Source organism: Podarcis muralis, chromosome 12 (assembly GCF_964188315.1).
Source record: "Podarcis muralis chromosome 12, rPodMur119.hap1.1, whole genome shotgun sequence".
In the NCBI taxonomy this organism is placed as follows: Eukaryota; Metazoa; Chordata; class Lepidosauria; order Squamata; family Lacertidae; genus Podarcis; species Podarcis muralis.
This window is the reverse complement of record NC_135666.1, coordinates 28,340,766-28,358,548: the sequence shown is the minus strand read 5'-3', so window position 1 is coordinate 28,358,548 and position 17,783 is coordinate 28,340,766. Positions and strand designations below refer to the sequence as shown.

Genomic DNA, 17,783 nt, shown 5'->3' with positions numbered 1-17,783 from the left:
AACAATTCCCAGTTTCAATTAGGACAAAATCATCACTTTGCTAAACAGCCCATTAAACATTTTTTTACAGCTCCTGACATGGCTCGCTCTATTAATTTTTAAATTGTACACGCAGAAAAATATATGCCGCACTGAGGATAAAATTCACCATTTAATTTAAAAACAAAAGCAAGCAAACATTTATATAGAACCTTCCAAGCATAGATTGACTTTTGCTAATTTGTTGTAAATTAAATGTCAGGAAGTGCTCTAAATGAATGCAATTATATTTCAAACTATACTGGAAGGATGCTATTACTAAATTTGAGATTGTCATCTTTATTTTGTATTGACCTTTGAAACAAGCTTCTTGACATCATGTCCATCCTTTTTTTTTTTGGTCCCCTAAATATCCCCACTTAAGTGGACAACTTCTGCGAAACCACCAAAACTCTGGCCACCCCCAAGCATTAGCAGAATTCTAGGGGGTCATAGGTGCATAATCAGGGTTATGTTTCTGTTGGGAATTCAGGCACAGTAGAGACTGTAGTGTTTTAAGGTATATGGTTTATTTTACACCTATACAGTGGTACCTCTGGTTAAGAACTTAATTCGTTCTGGAGGTCCGTTCTTAACCTGAAATTGTTCTTAACCTGAGGTACCACTTTAGCTAATGGGGCCTCCCGCTGCCACCGCACGATTTCTGTTCTCATCCTGAAGCAAAGTTCTTAACCCGAGGTACTATTTCTGGGTTAGTGGAGTCTGTAACCTGGAGCGTTTGTAACCTGAGGTACCACTGTATACTCCTGGGTCTAGAGAGAAGAAGAGAGTTCACAGCATTACTTCTCGAGAGGGGTTCGTTCCCTACAGCAGCAGAGCATTCCCGTGCCTCTGTCCCAGCCCGCCAAGGTGGTTGTGCCATGCATGGCCTCTGCCTCGCATCAGCTCTGCCTATTTCCTCCTCCTTGTTCCCAGAACACCTTGCTCAAAGCCTCTGTAAAAGGACACTTTTGTTCCTGTGGGCACAGCCTCTCTCTCTCCCCCCCCCCCAGTTTTAAATCCTAAACTTTTATCCACCCACAATAACCACGGCAACTTTGTTTTGCACAGACCCAAGGATCCTTATTCTTTGAAAAGTCGATAACTAGCCATTGTTTCATGGCTTGCATTCAACCAGCCCTGCCAGGCTAGTTTGCATAGGCTAAACCTAGAAATTTCCATGTTTGGCACAGTTCAAGAGAAGTGCTGCAGCGTGTATTTTTCCCTTCAATTCCCAAATATTATTTAAATTATACCGTTTATCAGTTTCTAACATTCATTAACTCAGTTATGGGTGCCCTTACCCCAAATCTGTAGCAAAATTTTTAATATAGGATCTAATCTTACAGGGGTAATGACACTGAATTACTATTTTGAGCGTGCCTTCTTTTGACTACCCTGAGATTATTTTCATTGTAGATTTATCCCAAATTTTGCCCCTCTCAGTCACCTATGGCACCCCCATGCCACTTCTTCCAACTTTCTTTTAGGATTTGTAAATTGCCAGAATCTTTGCCAACATGGTGCCCTCCGGAAGTCTTGAACTACAACTCCCATTATCCTCAGCCACCATGACCTGCTGCCTAAGGCTGATTATTATTGTAGTCTGAAGCAGCTAAAGGCCAGTTTGGTGAAGAGTGATTTTAGGACTGTGATGCTAGAATCAATCCCTGTTTGGATAGCCCGATGTGAATACAAATGTTTCATTCCTGCCCCTGCCCTGTTCACTTCCATGGAGAAAGTACTGGTGGCTGGGGGAATAGTAGGGTGATCTGATGCGCTAAGTGCTGCTGGCCAGTCAGCAGCCATGTATCTCATGACCCATGAGCTTTCATGCTTCTGCAACTGCTTCATCATGTCTGCCACTAAAAAGCACCAGGTCCCATAGACCTCAGTTCCTGCTCAGAGGTGGGGTGGGTGATATTTATTTCTCAGCATTCCATGTCATCAGCTGTCTTTGCATGCTTCTCTCAACTTCAGGGATGGGGAATCTGCAGCCTTCCAGATGTTGGTAGACTCCAACTCCCATCATCCCTGATCATGGACCATGCTGGCTGGGGCTGATGGGAACTGAAGTCCAACAACATCTGGAGAGTAACAGCTTCCCCCTCCTTGCTCTACATCAGGCATAGGCAAACTCCGGCCCTCCAGATGTTTGGGACTACAATTCCCATTCCCATCATCCCTGACCACTGGTCCTGTTAGCTAGGGGTGATGGGAATTGTAGTTCCAAACATCTGGGGGGCCATAGTTTGCCTATGCCTGCTCTACATCTTCTTCTGAAGTAAACAAGAGATCCAAAACATGCAGGAACTCCGTGTGCACATCGCTGAATACACTTGACTGAATACACCTGCCTCACTGCTGCAAACATATATATAAGTATTTGACAAGTAGTAGCTAGGGACACATCTGTTCAAAGTTAAGCACTTAAAAAAAAAGAAAAACCCCATTGATTTCTCTGGATGTGTTATGCATGTGCTTTAAGCTGTCTCACAAATCATGGCGGCTTAGATGTGCTTCATTTTGGCTGGACCATTCCCCCAGAACAGGTTATAAAAAGTGTTATGAAATATTACTGTGATTTAATTTAATAGTATCCTTAAAGGCTTAATAACTGAACATTAACTGTTATAAAAATTAAGTATGTGGAACATACTGCTTTAAAGACATAAAAACGTACATTACTAGACTATTTTATTGCACCAGTGATCTTAAAGAGCATGTAGCACAAATTTACTTATTTATTTTTAAGAACAAAGCGGGGGTGGGGGTGAGGAGCAGCCTACCTTACTTGTGAGCCAATAAAAACGTATTATTTGGTTTCAAGATTATTCAGGTTGCATTCCTAACCACAGTTACTAAGGAGTGGTCTGCAGTGCATCCAGCCGAAGAAATGGATGGGACTATGCCGTCATGCACACCTACAAACTACGTCAACGCTCTAGTCACTGTTGCGACAAAAACCAGCCCAGTGGGTCCCCAGCTCCCTAGGCTTGTGGTGGGATGGATTTTATGATGATTGCCGTTGGGGTGTGAAGGGTTAAATGCCCCTCTCCGCATGCCATGATGAATACTAACCCTGCCTCTCGCACACCTGGTATTACATTATTATTTTTTTAAATCCCCAAATGTAGTTGCAAGTTACGCATTTAGGATAACATTGTAACTTGCATATTTTCCTCTCGCTTTGAAGTCAGGTGTTTGGTGGTACAATAAATTAAAAGCCACACTTAAAGCAATCGTGAAGCTGAGGCTCCAATACTTGAAGCTGAGGCTCCAATACTTTGGCCACCTCATGAGAAGAGAAGACTCCCTGGAAAAGACCCTGATGTTGGGAAAGATGGAGGGCACAAGGAGAAGGGGATGACAGAATGAGATGGTTGGACAGTGTTCTCGAAGCTACAAACATGAGTCTGACCAAACTGCGGGAGGCAGTGGAAGACAGGGGTGCCTGGCGTGCTCTGGTCCATGGGGTCACGAAGAGTCGGACACGACTAAACGACTAAACAACAACAAAACAATGTACAATACAAACTCAGAATTGTATATTAGGGCAGCAGAGAGATCTGCGTAATATCTCCACTAATACTGGGTTTCGTGGCTACTGGGAACTGTATGGTACCCAAGTTATCCCACAGGGTGCAACCCACAGAATATTCATGTCTTTGGGAGCTACGCAGTCTTTGAGCTTCTCTGATTAAACTTGGAAAAATCCTTGAGCAAAAGTTGTACAGACCTTTTTTATACTCTCTCTAAGCCCTTCCTCTCCTATAGCCGTAAGTCTGCAGAAAGCGCTTGGGATTGGGACTGTTTCTGGTCACTTTGGTGGTTGAGGCGGGTTCACAGAGAGTATATAAAAAGGCATACCAAAACTTTGGTATGGTGGAGTCAGATAAGTTCCCTGGGTACTGTGGCTTTCCCTGTTTTGGAATCAGCCCTGTGGGCCAATAGTTCTGTTCTAAAGATCCCCTTTCGGAGCATTTTCATTGCTGTGCCTGCACTGTGATGTTTAGAACTAGGATAAAGAGATTTTTTTATTATTAGTGTGCAATTTGCTTAGTCGCTTGACTAAAGGCTCTCCCTCATTGAACATGCAAATCTCATGCTGAAAATAGAAAGCCATGATAATTCAGCTCAACGCTAGCTTAAATGGCATTTCATATTCTGTGCTTCACTGACATATTTAGCAAATTACATATTATGAAGAAAAATTAATGAGAAAACTTTTAAGGTGCCATATTGGGACAACGTTCTTAGCACCTATATTGTCATTTTTTAAAATGTGCACACACGTTCAGGCTACCTGTTGACATTATGCTAAACCATAGTTTAGTGTGACAGTACCAATCCACAGAGACCCCTGGGTTTGTGTACTTCTCCTCCTCTGGTGCTGCTGTGAGGAGGAGTTTAGAATCTACTGCTTCCAGTTTAGATTAATGGTGGATGGTTGTGTCACCTGAAAGCAACAACAAACTGTGGTTAATCACTAAGGTTTCTTTGAAATTAATCAACTTCAGACCGTAGGTAATGAAGTCGGCATGTTTAAACAAGCCATTATTAGCACACTTTAGAGTTCAATTTAACCACTGTTTAGCATGCAATATTAGGCAGAAGCAAAGACTTCTGTTCTCCCACTCACAGCTGTGGTGAAGGAGGACAACAGGAGGGAGCCTGCAGGTCTGAAGTTTTCTTCAGCACATTTTCATCACACTCAGTTATAGTTTAGTGCAGGGGTAGAAAAGCCATGACTCATGGGCATGCCACTTGCAATGGAACACCCAAAACTGGATGGGTCCTCTTCATGCTCTTGGCTTGCAAAGATACCTCTTCTCCCTCTGGTGCATCTGTAGGTTTCCTACTTCTTCAGCACTAATACCTCCTAGCTGTGATGCCGCACTGGAAGTAAAAGAGGCAACTTTGCACCGTAAGCTGAGACTTCCCTCCCTATTGCAGTGCTGAGCTGGAAGGACAGCTATGGTCTCCTTGTTTGTATATGCATGTGTGGGTTATGTTTTGTGAGTGTGTTGCATGCTGGCTAATCCTCAGTGTATCCAAACAAACCCCTGTGTTGCAAAGTTTGGCACCTCGCTTCATTCAAAGACTTTCAGAGACTCTGAGTCTAAGATTTCATTTCGAACTTGTTATTGTTTGAAGGAATTCTATAAAGATTGTCTATTACGTATGTATATGGTCATCGTGTTGCCTAATCCTCAATGTGGCAGTTGGGATGAAAAGTGTTAGCCATTCCTGGTAACACCTGAATATGCACACTGTGTTTAAGAAAGAAACTTGTATACATTTTAATGAGGATATTGTGTTGATAAATAAAATCTAATGATAGCAATTGTTTCTCTAATTCCCAGTAGGGCCTGGGAGATACATTGCTCCAGAAAGGATCTGCAATGGATAAAAAAAGCAAGGGTTGCTTCTTATTGATTATTCTACTAAATGTAAGTAAAAGCAAACCGCGTAACCAAATATTTCTATTTGCATAATAAAAAAAATAACAGAAGGCTTTTAGAATTGCAGGTATATTGTTGTGAAATGGATTGATACTGCTTGCATTGTGCTAGTTCACTTCGTTCTAAAATCAGGCTAACTAATTCAAACGGCTATGAACAGAAGTGATCGGGGGTCTCCTGGGTTGTTGTTTTTTACCTTTCTTGGGAAATACTTGTAAGGCAATGGTCTGGTTCACTTGGGGAATAACCGTGGCTCAGTGCAGAGCTTCTGCCTTGCAAGCGAAAGGTCCCAGGTTCAGCCAGATATCGATGCAGAGGCACCAGCTTCCGAAGGAGAAATGCAGGGGGTGGTGTTGGGTCCTGAAGTCCCGATGTCTCTAAGATGTGCACATGTTGTCAGGACGTTGGAGGAGTCGGTGTCAGAGCTGAATGCGGCAGCAGCACTCAGTGGCCAGCAGGTTCTTGTCCTCCTGCCACCAACTATGGGCTGCTTCCCTGCTTCTTCTCCATGGCAGGAGGAGTCAGCCACTGAAGCCACACAGTGCTTGGCTCTGCACTCAACCTCATCCACCCCCTTATTTTGGGGACATGGGGGGCCCAAAAAGGCTCGGCCCCCATGACTTAGCCCCCCGTATCTGTGTTTGAATACAGCAATGGTGGCATGAGTGACAACTGAGTGATTGTGTAAGCCTAACCATGTCTACTCAGAGGTAAGTGCTGTTGAAATTCAGTGGTTCTTACTCCCAAGTAAGTGAGGTTAGGATTACAACCTTAAGTTCACGAACCCCTCTTCCTTAAGGAAAGGCAAGAGCGTACGTTGCTTGTGGAAAGTCTTAGGTCCAATCCCTGATATTTTCAGAGAGGGCAGGAAAAGAACCTCTAGCTAAAATTTAGACTCAGTTGCTTAATCATATGAGTGACAGGACTGAAATGACATTGGGACATAAAATGAGTCTGAAAGGGTAGTTGGTTGGTTGGTTGGTTGGTTTTAGCAGACCTGATTAAAAGCAGTTATTCAGTAGTGCAACAGCCTCGTTCATTCTTAGCCTGCTTTTTTCCATGGACAAATTACAAGATAAAGTAATATAATAATGCTTGAGGCTGGTGGTAGAGAACTAGATAATGTGCAGTGTAATTTTAAATTATAGCTAGCAATAATTGGTTAGGTAGCGCTTGTTGGACCCACATGTGATCTGTTTTCACTGCAGTAAAATTACCTAAACTGTATTTTTTTAAAAAATCAAAAATCAGCTGCACAGTGTTAAAACTAAGTAATCTTGATTTTTTTAAAAGAATGATAGTATTGTTACGAAGGTTGTGCACCAGCCCCAATCTCTGCCGAATGGTAACAAGCTCCATTGAGCTCAGTGAGGCTTACTTCCTAGTAAATGTGAGGAGGATTGCCCTGTGGTACAGGATTTTTAATAGTGTTTCATTTTAACATGTCTGTTGAGTAGTTTAATATATTTATCCTTCTTTTCAAAATCGACAGTGACCGTCATAGTTGTAGGCTTCTCTAATATGACTGCCATACTCTTAATATATTCACACATGTTCAGTACCTTTCTGCTGAAATAAGTTTCTTTTGAGTGGTGAAAATACTTATTTTTATTTATTAAACTGTATGGAGACACAAGCGCAAGTAGATAAATAGGTACCACTCCAGCGGGAAGGTAAACAGCGTTTCCGTGCACTGCTCTGGTTTCAGTGTTCCATTGCACCAGAAGCAGCTTAATCATGCTGGCCACATGATCCGGAAAAACTGTCCGTGGACAAACGCTGGCTCCCTCGGCCTGTAAAGCAAGATGAGCGCCTTAACCCCAGAGTCGTCTGTGACTGGATTTAACTGTCAGGGGTCCTTTACCTTTACCTTTGATGGAGACACATAAAAGAACAGAAGGTTAGCTTGTAATCAGTTTGTCAGAGCCAGCGGCAGAGCAAGCTGAATGGGCACCTGGGGTGGCATGCATGCCCTGTGCCCAGGGGCAGGGCCAGCTGGGGCAGGACAATCCACGGGGCCTCCAGAGTCTGCCTGCCTCCTCCCTCTCAGCTTCCCTACAGCTGGGGGGGGGGGGGGCAGCAGGCAGACTGTTTGGGGCAGTGCAGAGCCTGTGAGTGCCCAAGCCACCGCGTCACTCCCAGGAGAGACGAGTGGCTCAGGCGCGCTGCAGGCCCTGCGGTGAGTGCCGCCCGGCATTTTGTCACCCCCTCAGTGGTGACCCCCCTTCCTCTGCCCCAGTCAGAGCTGGACTCCACATTGCTTTTAGGCGGGGACTGGGCTCCTTGCGGAGTTTTCTATATACTTCCAGATCTGCTGCTCTCACTGCCTGAATCCCAGGCATTGTGGAGTGAAATTCCCCACGCCTGTGGCACAGAAACTCTTGACTTGACATTCAGGATTCATTGACTATTCATTTCTGCTAAATATTATGGGGAGGAAGAGGGAGTAGTGACAAGATGCACAAAACGTACCAAGCTACAATTTGTATTTGAGATTTGCCTTCTGTTTGACATTAAGAGATTTTCTGCCTTGCTCTGTTTTTTTAAAAGGGTTGGAAGGAAAACTCACCTGATATGTGGCATCTGCTTTAAAGGTCACAAAAAAAATGATATTCCATATTATGCTTGCATTATTGATGGAGGCGCCTTTTCGGATGCTTGCCCATCGTCTGAAGTATTTGGGGGGGGGGGAGGATTTTCTTTTCCCAGGATTTGTGTGTGATATTTTCATCATCCAAAGAATTGGTCATAAAGACCATGCCCCCATGTTGGGCAAAAGATTCCTGCACTGTAGGGGTTTGGACTGGGTGACCCTCAGGGTCCCTTCCAATTCTACCATTCGATTACCTTTTGCTGTTGATTGTTAGTTATGAATTATTCTGAGAGTATACAATATAGCAAGTCTTAATATTAATTCGCAGGGAGCGCGGTTGCTTCAATCTAAAAGACGCAACTATCATCTTTTAGGTATAAAGTGGTTGCCAGCATTCAAAGAAATCTGTTTTTTTTTACTCCATAGTAATGCACCTTTTATAACAATCATTTAATGCGTGGTGGCTTGGTGGTCGTATGTATGACGTCATTTACTTGGACTTTTAGGAGTGACATCATATGTACGGCTGCTAAACTGCCACATGGGACATCATTTAATCTGTTCTCTTCAGGAAGATTATTGCTGACCCTTTTCATCACATTAAAAAAAAACCATTACAGTTATGAAGCTGTGAATCATTTATTTTTAATAAATGATAATTGTCTATATGCTCAAGGTATTCTTCCACTTTCTTATATGCGGTAACATCATTCATTCCTCTATTGAAAATATTGCCCTGGATGGTCATTATTTCAGGGAGTAATTAATCTGATCTTGTTCGATATTATATGCAGTGACTGGCATTCAAAGAACTGTACACCTGGAGTGGTATTTGTCTTTCTCAAATACTAGCACTCGAAACTGAAGAAACTCTCAAGGGTAATTAATGCTATGGCATGGGTATCTGCTATTCAAAGAAAATGTAAACAAACAACCAAAATCAACTGGGCATTCTATGCTTCAGGCAGCTCTTTGGATCTCAGTGATGATACAGTATTTTATCCAACCTGATGGGATGGGGGGGGGGGGGACATTACAAGATACAGAAGATGTGAATATGTATGTTGAAGCTATGCACTTTACTTTGGACAAGAGACTGTAACACTACTTTCTTCTCAAAACCCAAAGTAATGCAAGGAATGTTCCTCCTACTGCATGTATGCCATCTCAAATTATGAACTGAGAGTGGGAAAACAAGAATGCCATATACTTCAACTTATTCCATCAATACACTCTATTAAAACCAATCTCAGATACTGGGTTTTTGGTCCCTAGTCACTCAAAAGTTAGATGGATGGTGACCAGTGACAGGGTCTTTTCTGTTTTGGCTCCCCCCAACTTTGAAAAGCAAAGTCTGCCTGGCATAACTTTGATGTGTTTTAGTGACAGGTAAAAACATTATCTATCCTGGCCTTTTTGATGTTGAATTTGCCTAGGTTTTGCTCTGCACTGCCGAGTCTGTTTTATGCTTGCATTTTCATAAAGTGTTGTGGCGTTTTATGATTTATGGTGGTGTTTAACTGTTGACTGATTTGCCGAATGAATGAATAACATTTATTCAAAATCCTTAATAAAAGAAAGCTGAAACACTTATTACCTACATAGGTTTCTCTAGGCTTTGAATAAATATTATGAGTGCTGAATGTAAGACTGGAAATACAACAGTTAATGTGATTCCATATCATGTTTCAATCCCCAGGATATTTTTGTGGTCATCTAAAAGTATTTAGTCAAACTGAATACAGAGTTAGCAAGTAGGAAGATGACATAGAATGCTTCTTTTTGAAAAAAGCTGGTATTTAATTCTATAAGTGTTAATGCTTCCTCCTTGCACAACTGCAAACCTCTGTTTAAATCATTAAATTTTATAAAACCGCAGAGGTGAAGTGAATGGCTTATGAAAGAGACAGATAACCATATTTCCAAGACTCCTCATGGGAGAGCTCTACTCTAGTTTAAGCCAAGACTAATATAATCAAAGAGAAATATTTTAACACTGGCAGTAGATTCACCTGCTCACTTTTGTTCCAAAAAAGGCAAGTGCCCAAAATATAAAAGTAAACATTAAAATCACCTGATCTTTCATAGGTTGTTTTCAATGTGCATTTGCCATTCGGTTTTTGAACCACTGCCACTGAGGAAAGCACATAAATTTTGACAATATTTTTAAACCCAAAACATGCTTTGTTCAAAACAGAAGAAGATGGCTGAAACAGACAAGTCAGCGGTGAATGATTGTGTCCAGTGAGTTAAGATGTGCTCAGATGTGCACGCAAAACTCTTGTGTGGACAAGATGTCCTAATATGAGGGAAAGAAAGGGAATGACAGGAATAACTTGGCACTTCAACAGACCAATCCTAGGTATGTTTACTCGGTTGGAAGTAAGTCCCGCTGATTTGAATGGGACTCCTTCTCTGGTAAGTTCGCCTAGGATTGCAGCCTGAGAGCATGAAATACCCTGATGCATTCAGTAAAAATATTTCATTTAAAACAAATGAATCCTGTGTATTTCAGGAGAGTAAGATAATTCTCATGTGCAGAGCGTTGCACACATGAATCTACTTCTTCCACTGAATTTAATGGGATCTGTGGATTGAAATGGAACATTGTGAAAATATATACTTATCAATTCCTGGTGCCTAACTCTTCACTGGTTGTAGGTCATGGTGCTTGCTATACTTTCTTGGTCCTGACAGCGGAAGACCATTTCCAGTCAAGCCCTCTTTAGCTAGTACCGCTGCCAACCTCTCTCATTTTCCCTTGAAAACCAAGGCAATGGGTGGCCAGTGTGGCTGAAATATGACTGCCTGCAGGTCTGAAAGTATCCTCCTTATTCAGGAACAGGGAACCTGTGGCCTTTCAGATGTTGCTGGGCTGCAACTACCATCACCCTGTTCATGGGGCATGCTGGCTGGGGCTGATGGGAGTTGGAGTCCAACAACATCTGGAGATCTATGGTCAGGTCTGCCTTGTGTAATTTCAATTTACCATTCTATTACTGCCCAGCACAAATTATATTAAGCACAGCCAACGAAGTGGAGAAAAAAACCCTCCTACTTTATGCCAGCATTTAGCTAATTACAGTACACTTTGTGGAAACTCATAAAGGCTTGCAGTCATTTCTGTTTGAGCTCTTTATCATTGTAAACTGATGAACCATATCAGGTCCTCTTGCAATCAAATGGCAAGAGTCTTGGCCTCTTCTCTATCTGCTCCCCTTTCTCTGTTCTCAGTGTTTGTTAGCAGTACATTTGAGCCTACACAGTACAGTGGTACCTCAGGTTACATACGCTTCAGGTTACAAACTCCACTAACCCAGAAATAGTGCTTCAGGTTAAGAACTTTGCTTCAGAATGAGAACAGAAATCGTGCTCCGGCAGCATGGCAGCTGCAGGAGGCCCCATTAGCTAAAGTGGTGCTTCAGGTTAAGAACAGTTTCAGGTTAAGAACAGAGCTCCGGAACGAATTAAGTACTTAACCCGAGGTACCACTGTATCAGAAGAAAAGAGGGAGGGCTTAGGTTTGGGGTGTTAGCAGAATGGCTGGTATAAAGGTGATGGAGTCCAGAGAGAAAAGAAAGTGATAATAAACTTTACGGAGGTAAACTGAACAAAACAGTACTGTACTTAATATGAGGAGAAATAAGGCAGAGAAATAAGGCAGGAATTCAGGCTTACACAGGGGGAAAATACCTTCAGAACCACTCTTCCCTCCAACTCCTCCAGCTGTCAAATCTCAACTGCCATCCTCGCTGACAGCTAACTCCCAATTGTCTAGAACCTCCAGTCAATCCGAGTCTGCCTTGCCCAATAACAGAATTAATCCCTTAAGTCACATACGGAATGGTCCCTGCTATTTCACTTCCAGCCGCTTCTGAACAGCAGATTACTCATTCCACGAAGGCTAGGGTCCCTTAAGTTGTCGAATCCAATAGTGTGCTTGCCAACAATTTAAATGTGTACCAGTGGGCTTTAAATCACAGCAGTTTTCATTAAATGTAACACACACAATGCAAATTCATTGTATGGACAGAAAGTGAAAGCTGAATTACTCACAGGAGGTTGTCCTCTCACAAAACCTCAGAGTAGTACATCTTATAGGGTTTTTATGAAAACCTACGAGATGGCAGTGAAGGCCGCTAAGAAGTCCTACTTCTCGGCCTCCATTGCCTCCGCTAGCTCTCGCCCGGCGCAATTATTTAGTATAATTAGGTCTTTAACGTCCCTTGAAGGACAGCCAAATTTAAATAACAATTCGACACACAGCTGTGAGGCATTTGCGAGCTTTTTTGCGGAGAAGGTCCTGTTGCTCCGCCATGACCTCCCTGCCAATTTGGATACAATAAAGGAACTGGAGGCCCCTCGACTGTCCTCGGGTCCAGTATTGGACCACTTTGACCGGATATCCCCAGCCGATGTGGACAGACTCCTCCAAGCTGGAAAGCCCACCACCTGTCCTCTGGACCCGTGCCCGTCTTGGCTGATTAGAGCGTGTCCAGACGAGGTGCGGGCCCCCCTGGGTGATATCATCAATTTGTCCCTTGGCACCGGGATATTCCCAGGGGAACTGAAGGAGGCGGTGGTGCGTCCACTCTTAAAGAAAACATCATTAGATCCTCTAGATCTATCCAATTACCGCCCAGTTTCAAATCTTCCATTCCTGGGTAAGGTGATTGAGAGAGCGGTTGCTGAACAGCTTGGTAGGTTTCTGGGTGAAACATCGGCTCTCGATCCATTCCAGTCCGGCTTCCGCGCTGGTCATGGGACCGAGACGGCTCTGGTTGCCCTAACAGATGATCTCCGTAGGCAGCTGGATCGAGGCGGGTCGGGGCTGCTGATTCTTCTAGACCTGTCAGCAGCCTTCGACATGGTCGATCACGAACTCCTGGACCACCGCCTTGCCGACGTGGGGATCCAGGGCACAGTCCTTCAATGGCTGCGCTCGCTTCTCTCTGGTCGGGGACAGAGGGTGGCGCTTGGGGGGGAATTGTCATCGCGCCACTCCTTGGTGTGTGGAGTGCCTCAGGGTGCGATTCTCTCCCCGATGCTTTTTAACATCTTTATGCGCCCCCTCGCCCAGCTTGTCCGGAGTTTTGGGCTGGGCTGCCATCAGTATGCCGATGACACCCAACTCTATCTGTTGATGGACGGCCACCCTGACTCGGCCCCAGATACACTGACCAGATGTCTGGAGGCTGTGGCTGGATGGTTACGTGGGAGCCGGTTGAAGTTAAATCCTTCGAAGACAGAGGTCCTTTGGCTGGGACGGAGCGATATGGGATTGAGGGGGCAACTCCCATCTCTTGCGGGGGTGCAATTAGTGCCAACATCATCCGTTAAGAGTTTGGGTGTAATCTTCGATACCTCCCTCTCTATGGAGGCGCAGATTACAGCTATAACAAAGGCGGCATTTTTTCCATCTCCGCCAAGCTAAGCAGTTGGCTCCTTATCTCTCTCGCCCTGACCTAGCCACTGTGATCCACGCGACGGTCACCTCCAGACTGGATTATTGTAACTCGCTCTACGTGGGGCTGCCCTTGAGACTGACCCAGAAACTCCAGCGGGTGCAGAATGCCACGGCGAGACTCATTATGGGGTCTTCGCTGCGAGATCATATCCATCCGGTATTATACCAGCTGCACTGGCTCCCGGTGGAGTACAGGATCAGGTTTAAGGTGCTGGTTTTAACCTTTAAAGCCCTATACGGCCTAGGACCCTCGTACCTACGGGACCGCCTCTCCTGGTATGTCCCACAGAGAAATCTACGGTCTGCAAATAAAAACATCCTAAAGATCCCAGGCCACAAAGAGGTTAGGCTGGCCTCAACTAGAGCCAGGGCCTTCTCGGTCGCGGCTCCAATCTGGTGGAACACTCTGTCACAAGAGACTAGGGCCCTGCAGGACCTGACATCCTTCCGCAGGGCCTTCAAGACAGAGCTGTTCCACCAGGCCTTTGGTCAGGGCGCAGCCTGACCCCCTCCTCTGGCAATCGGCAATATGCACAGAATTTGGCTTGATGGTTGCCATTAATTTGATTTTAATTTAATTTGATTTAATTAATTTTATAATGAATGTTTTAGAATGTCGGATTATTTTGATTGTTGTTAGCCGCCCTGAGCCCAGCTTCGGCTGGGGAGGGCGGGATATAAATAAAATTTATTATTATTATTATTATTATTATTATTATTATTATTATTAGTAACCCCTTCAGTGTGTAGCATGCTGTATGTCTTGAAGGTGTGTTCTTTAGCCTTGGGTCCCCAAATGTTGCTAGACTGCTGCTCCCATCATCCCTAACCATTGACTAGCCTGGCTGTAGCTGGGGACCCAAGGTTGGGGACCCAAGGTTGACGAGCACTGTCTTGGAGAATATGAAAACTGGTAATTTAGAAAGTTCAGTCATTGGTGTTAGGGAAATACCTAATGACAACATTTAAATGTGTGAACTCAATTTTTGCCAATGGGAAGATTTGGAGACTCACAGTGGGCTTCCGTTTCCCCCCAAAATGTATTTGCAGTATGGAATTGTGTGTGTGAAATTCACTATGCCTTACCACTGTTCAGCTTCCATTCCATTCAGCTGCAGTTGCCACGCAGATTGCTTCCCCATAGGGAGAAGCAATAAAAACTCTCATAATGAAAGCAAGCAGTCCTTTGCACAGCCATATTTAATCCTGTGTTTTGTATGTCCTGGAGAGAAGGTACAACATGTTTTTGCAAGCAAAACATCAAAATCTCCATAGCAACATTTAAGTATACAATGAGATAAAAGCAAGAATGATGGGCACCTCGTGTTTTTGATGTTGCTCTCCTGGTTTTACTCGCATCCATTAACAGTTTTTCCTCTTTGCACAGAGAATGGCTCCAAGTCTCTCTTCTACTGTAAGTTATACTGATCCCACATTAGAGCCTATAGAAACTGAACATTCAGCAATACGCCAGAAGATAGTAGATTCCCAGTTCAAATGCTATGAGAGGATGAACAGGCAGCCTCCTTACAAGAAAAAAGGTAAGGAAAAGACAGGTGCTTTAAAATTACTTTAATGCATTTCTGAAATACTACCATGAAAAAACAGAAAAATAACCTGTGTGAATACCCACAAAAGCAAATGGATATATCAGCTTCCAAAATGGGGTCGGGGGGGAGAGATTTGCAATAGCTTTCCTACAACACCTCCGAGAACTTAATTTTGGAACTGAGCTGGATACATCCAGTGAAGCAAGATGTCTTCAAAACAGGCTTGTTGACAAAACCATGTTATCTGCTGGCTCTTGCTTCTCCACTAGCCTTTTAAGGAGTTGACGTCATTAGTTCACCATGCTTTACAGAGAACATGGGTGGCAAACTTGCCAGATCATTATATTCCTGTGTTTCCTGTGGGGTTTTTCCCCTCAGACCTGAGTTGTGGCAGGGTCTTTTTTCAAAAAAAGAAAGAAAATGCAACTGCAGCGCTTACCTTGCTGAGGGTGGACATGCAAATTTTGTTGATTGTGGGCAGGAATGAAAGGACTACTGTGCCTTTAATTAAAAGCTTCGTCTTAGCAAGTTTTAACCCTGCTCAGCAGATTGCAACAATAAAATAAAATGCCTCGGCATCTTGAAGGGATAGCAGCCGATCTGCTTCAGGCAACATCAGACTGCCTCAGGGAAAACTGCATTTCTGATTATTCTGAGGCATGTGAAAAAAAGGAACCACAAGAAGTGTGCTGTCTTTGGGCAGTTTAATTGTGCACATATGCCAAAAGAAGGCCTTTGAGCTTGACCGTGTCAGTCATATCCCCGCTCTCACACTAAGGGCTTGACAGCAAGTCAGTTTCTTAGAAGTAAATACCACTGAATATAAGGGACTTGTTTCCATTTGGTGTGTATAGAATAGAGATACTAACTTCACATTCCCCTCACAGAGCTAGAGTTCCCACTATTGTTGAACAACCAATCCCTCTTTCAAAGCAACTCTGAGAATTTTAGCTATGGGAGGGGAATAGGGGTCCCTCAAAAACTCTCAGCATCCTCGACAAACTACAGGCCCTTGGGTGTTTTGGGGGAAGGCCTTTATAATAATTTTTAATAATAATAATTTATTATTTATACCCCACCCATCTGGCTGGGTTTGATACTGTTTTAAATGCTCAGTGCATTTTGAGCCAGAGAATGAATTCTGTGTAACTAGAAGTGACCATTTAGTTTTATTACATCGCTGTCAATTTCAAATGCCACAGTCAAGACTGCATTGCATAAAACTAAACTGAAGAGACTTTGCCAGATAGGGGGGGGGGGGGGAGCGTCAGAAAAACAGTGATTATTTTAATGAGACAAATAACTGGGGATAACAAATAAGAAGGTAATTCCTTCCCCAAATAACATTATATAGAAATAAACCTTGGTTTACTCTTTTTCATAAAACAAGAATAATATCCAGGGGAGGGGAGGGACAAATACTTATTTCCCCTGGGTGAGAAACGTGGTATAGTAGTGTATTGAAAAATGCAACTGTTTCTCATTTTACAGAATGGCAAATGTTTGCAAAATTAAAAACAAGACCTCTAATGTATCTCCCACCCTGCCGTGTTTTCATTGCAGGTGGGTTCTCCTGCTGATCTTTCCCACTGATTTCATCTCATAGAAAACACATCCCAAAGTGGAGTGAAAACTGAGTATTTGTTGGAAAGAAAGATTATTTTCTGGGGAAGGGTGTTGTTAGGTTCGAAACCACAGTGCTGTTATTGGAATGCTGTTAGGATTTATTAATCATCTGAACAAATATTTTAGAACCTCTGCATTTCTAGGGGGAATTCATATGCTCACACATAATGAGAAAAATGCACTTGGAAAAGGGAAAACTTAACACAACTACAAAGTTTTTTTAAAAATTGTTGTTGTTTTCAAGTATAACAGTAACTGCCTTGGAATGTTTGCAGACAAGCAGAAAAGTTCAATTTTCTTCCTTAATCATTGCCAAATTTCTGTACCTTTTGTCATCGCCTAAAATCTAAAAGCAGCCGTTATTCTGACTGTTATGTTTCTTTATGAACTTTCAGAGAGGAGGCTGAGTTTGCTGTAATAAAAACAACAAAGAGTTTTGTGGTACCTTGAAAACTAATAGATTTTATTATGGAATAAGCTTTAAAGGAGTAAACTTCATCAGATGTATGAAGTATTACCCCAAGTTACAGATAATTATGTAACATGGTTTGGAGAAGGGGGTTGTAAAACTGTGTGAAGGAAATTATATGCAGAAAATACAGGCAGTGGCATTGATTTTATTTTGTTTATTTATATACCACCCTTCATTGAAAGACCACATTATTTACATAATTCACAGTGGTCATTCACAAAAGCAGATGCTGATGATGATAACATGGCGATCCTGACATTGATAAGCTTCTTGACACATATAATGTAATGATAATAATAAAAAAAACCTTTGTCACGATTCAAGCCACAGGTGATAGCACTGAGCTTCTTGATGAATTGGGTTTCATGTTAGAGTCTCCGTTTTGTTGGAGTTTGTATATATCACAGCAGAATGCAGAAATAAATACCCTATCTACGTGAATCTAATGCGCCATCGAATCTAATGCCCACCTCGGTTTTCAAAACCTTGAAACCAAAAAAGGATTTGCTGGTGAATGTAAATGTGCCATCAAATCTAATGCGCACCCTAATTTTTGTGACATAATTTGTCCAAAAAAGGTGTGCATTACCTT

At 42.9% G+C, this 17,783-nt stretch overlaps 1 protein-coding gene across 2 annotated transcripts in view; it reads left to right on the top strand.

Annotated features, from left to right (window-relative positions):
* The window catches only part of CALCR (calcitonin receptor), a 160,436-nt gene that overhangs the window by 85,204 nt on the left and 57,449 nt on the right, over window positions 1–17,783 (top strand). Inside the window, exons 2-3 of one of the 2 annotated variants that reach the window (XM_028750736.2) lie at window positions 5,388–5,471; window positions 14,931–15,084. In XM_028750736.2, coding sequence (XP_028606569.1) covers window positions 5,388–5,471; window positions 14,931–15,084 — 238 coding nt within the window. Of the gene's footprint in view, window positions 1–5,384; window positions 5,472–14,930; window positions 15,085–17,783 lie in introns of both variants that reach the window. The other variant, XM_028750737.2, reaches the window with a different exon arrangement.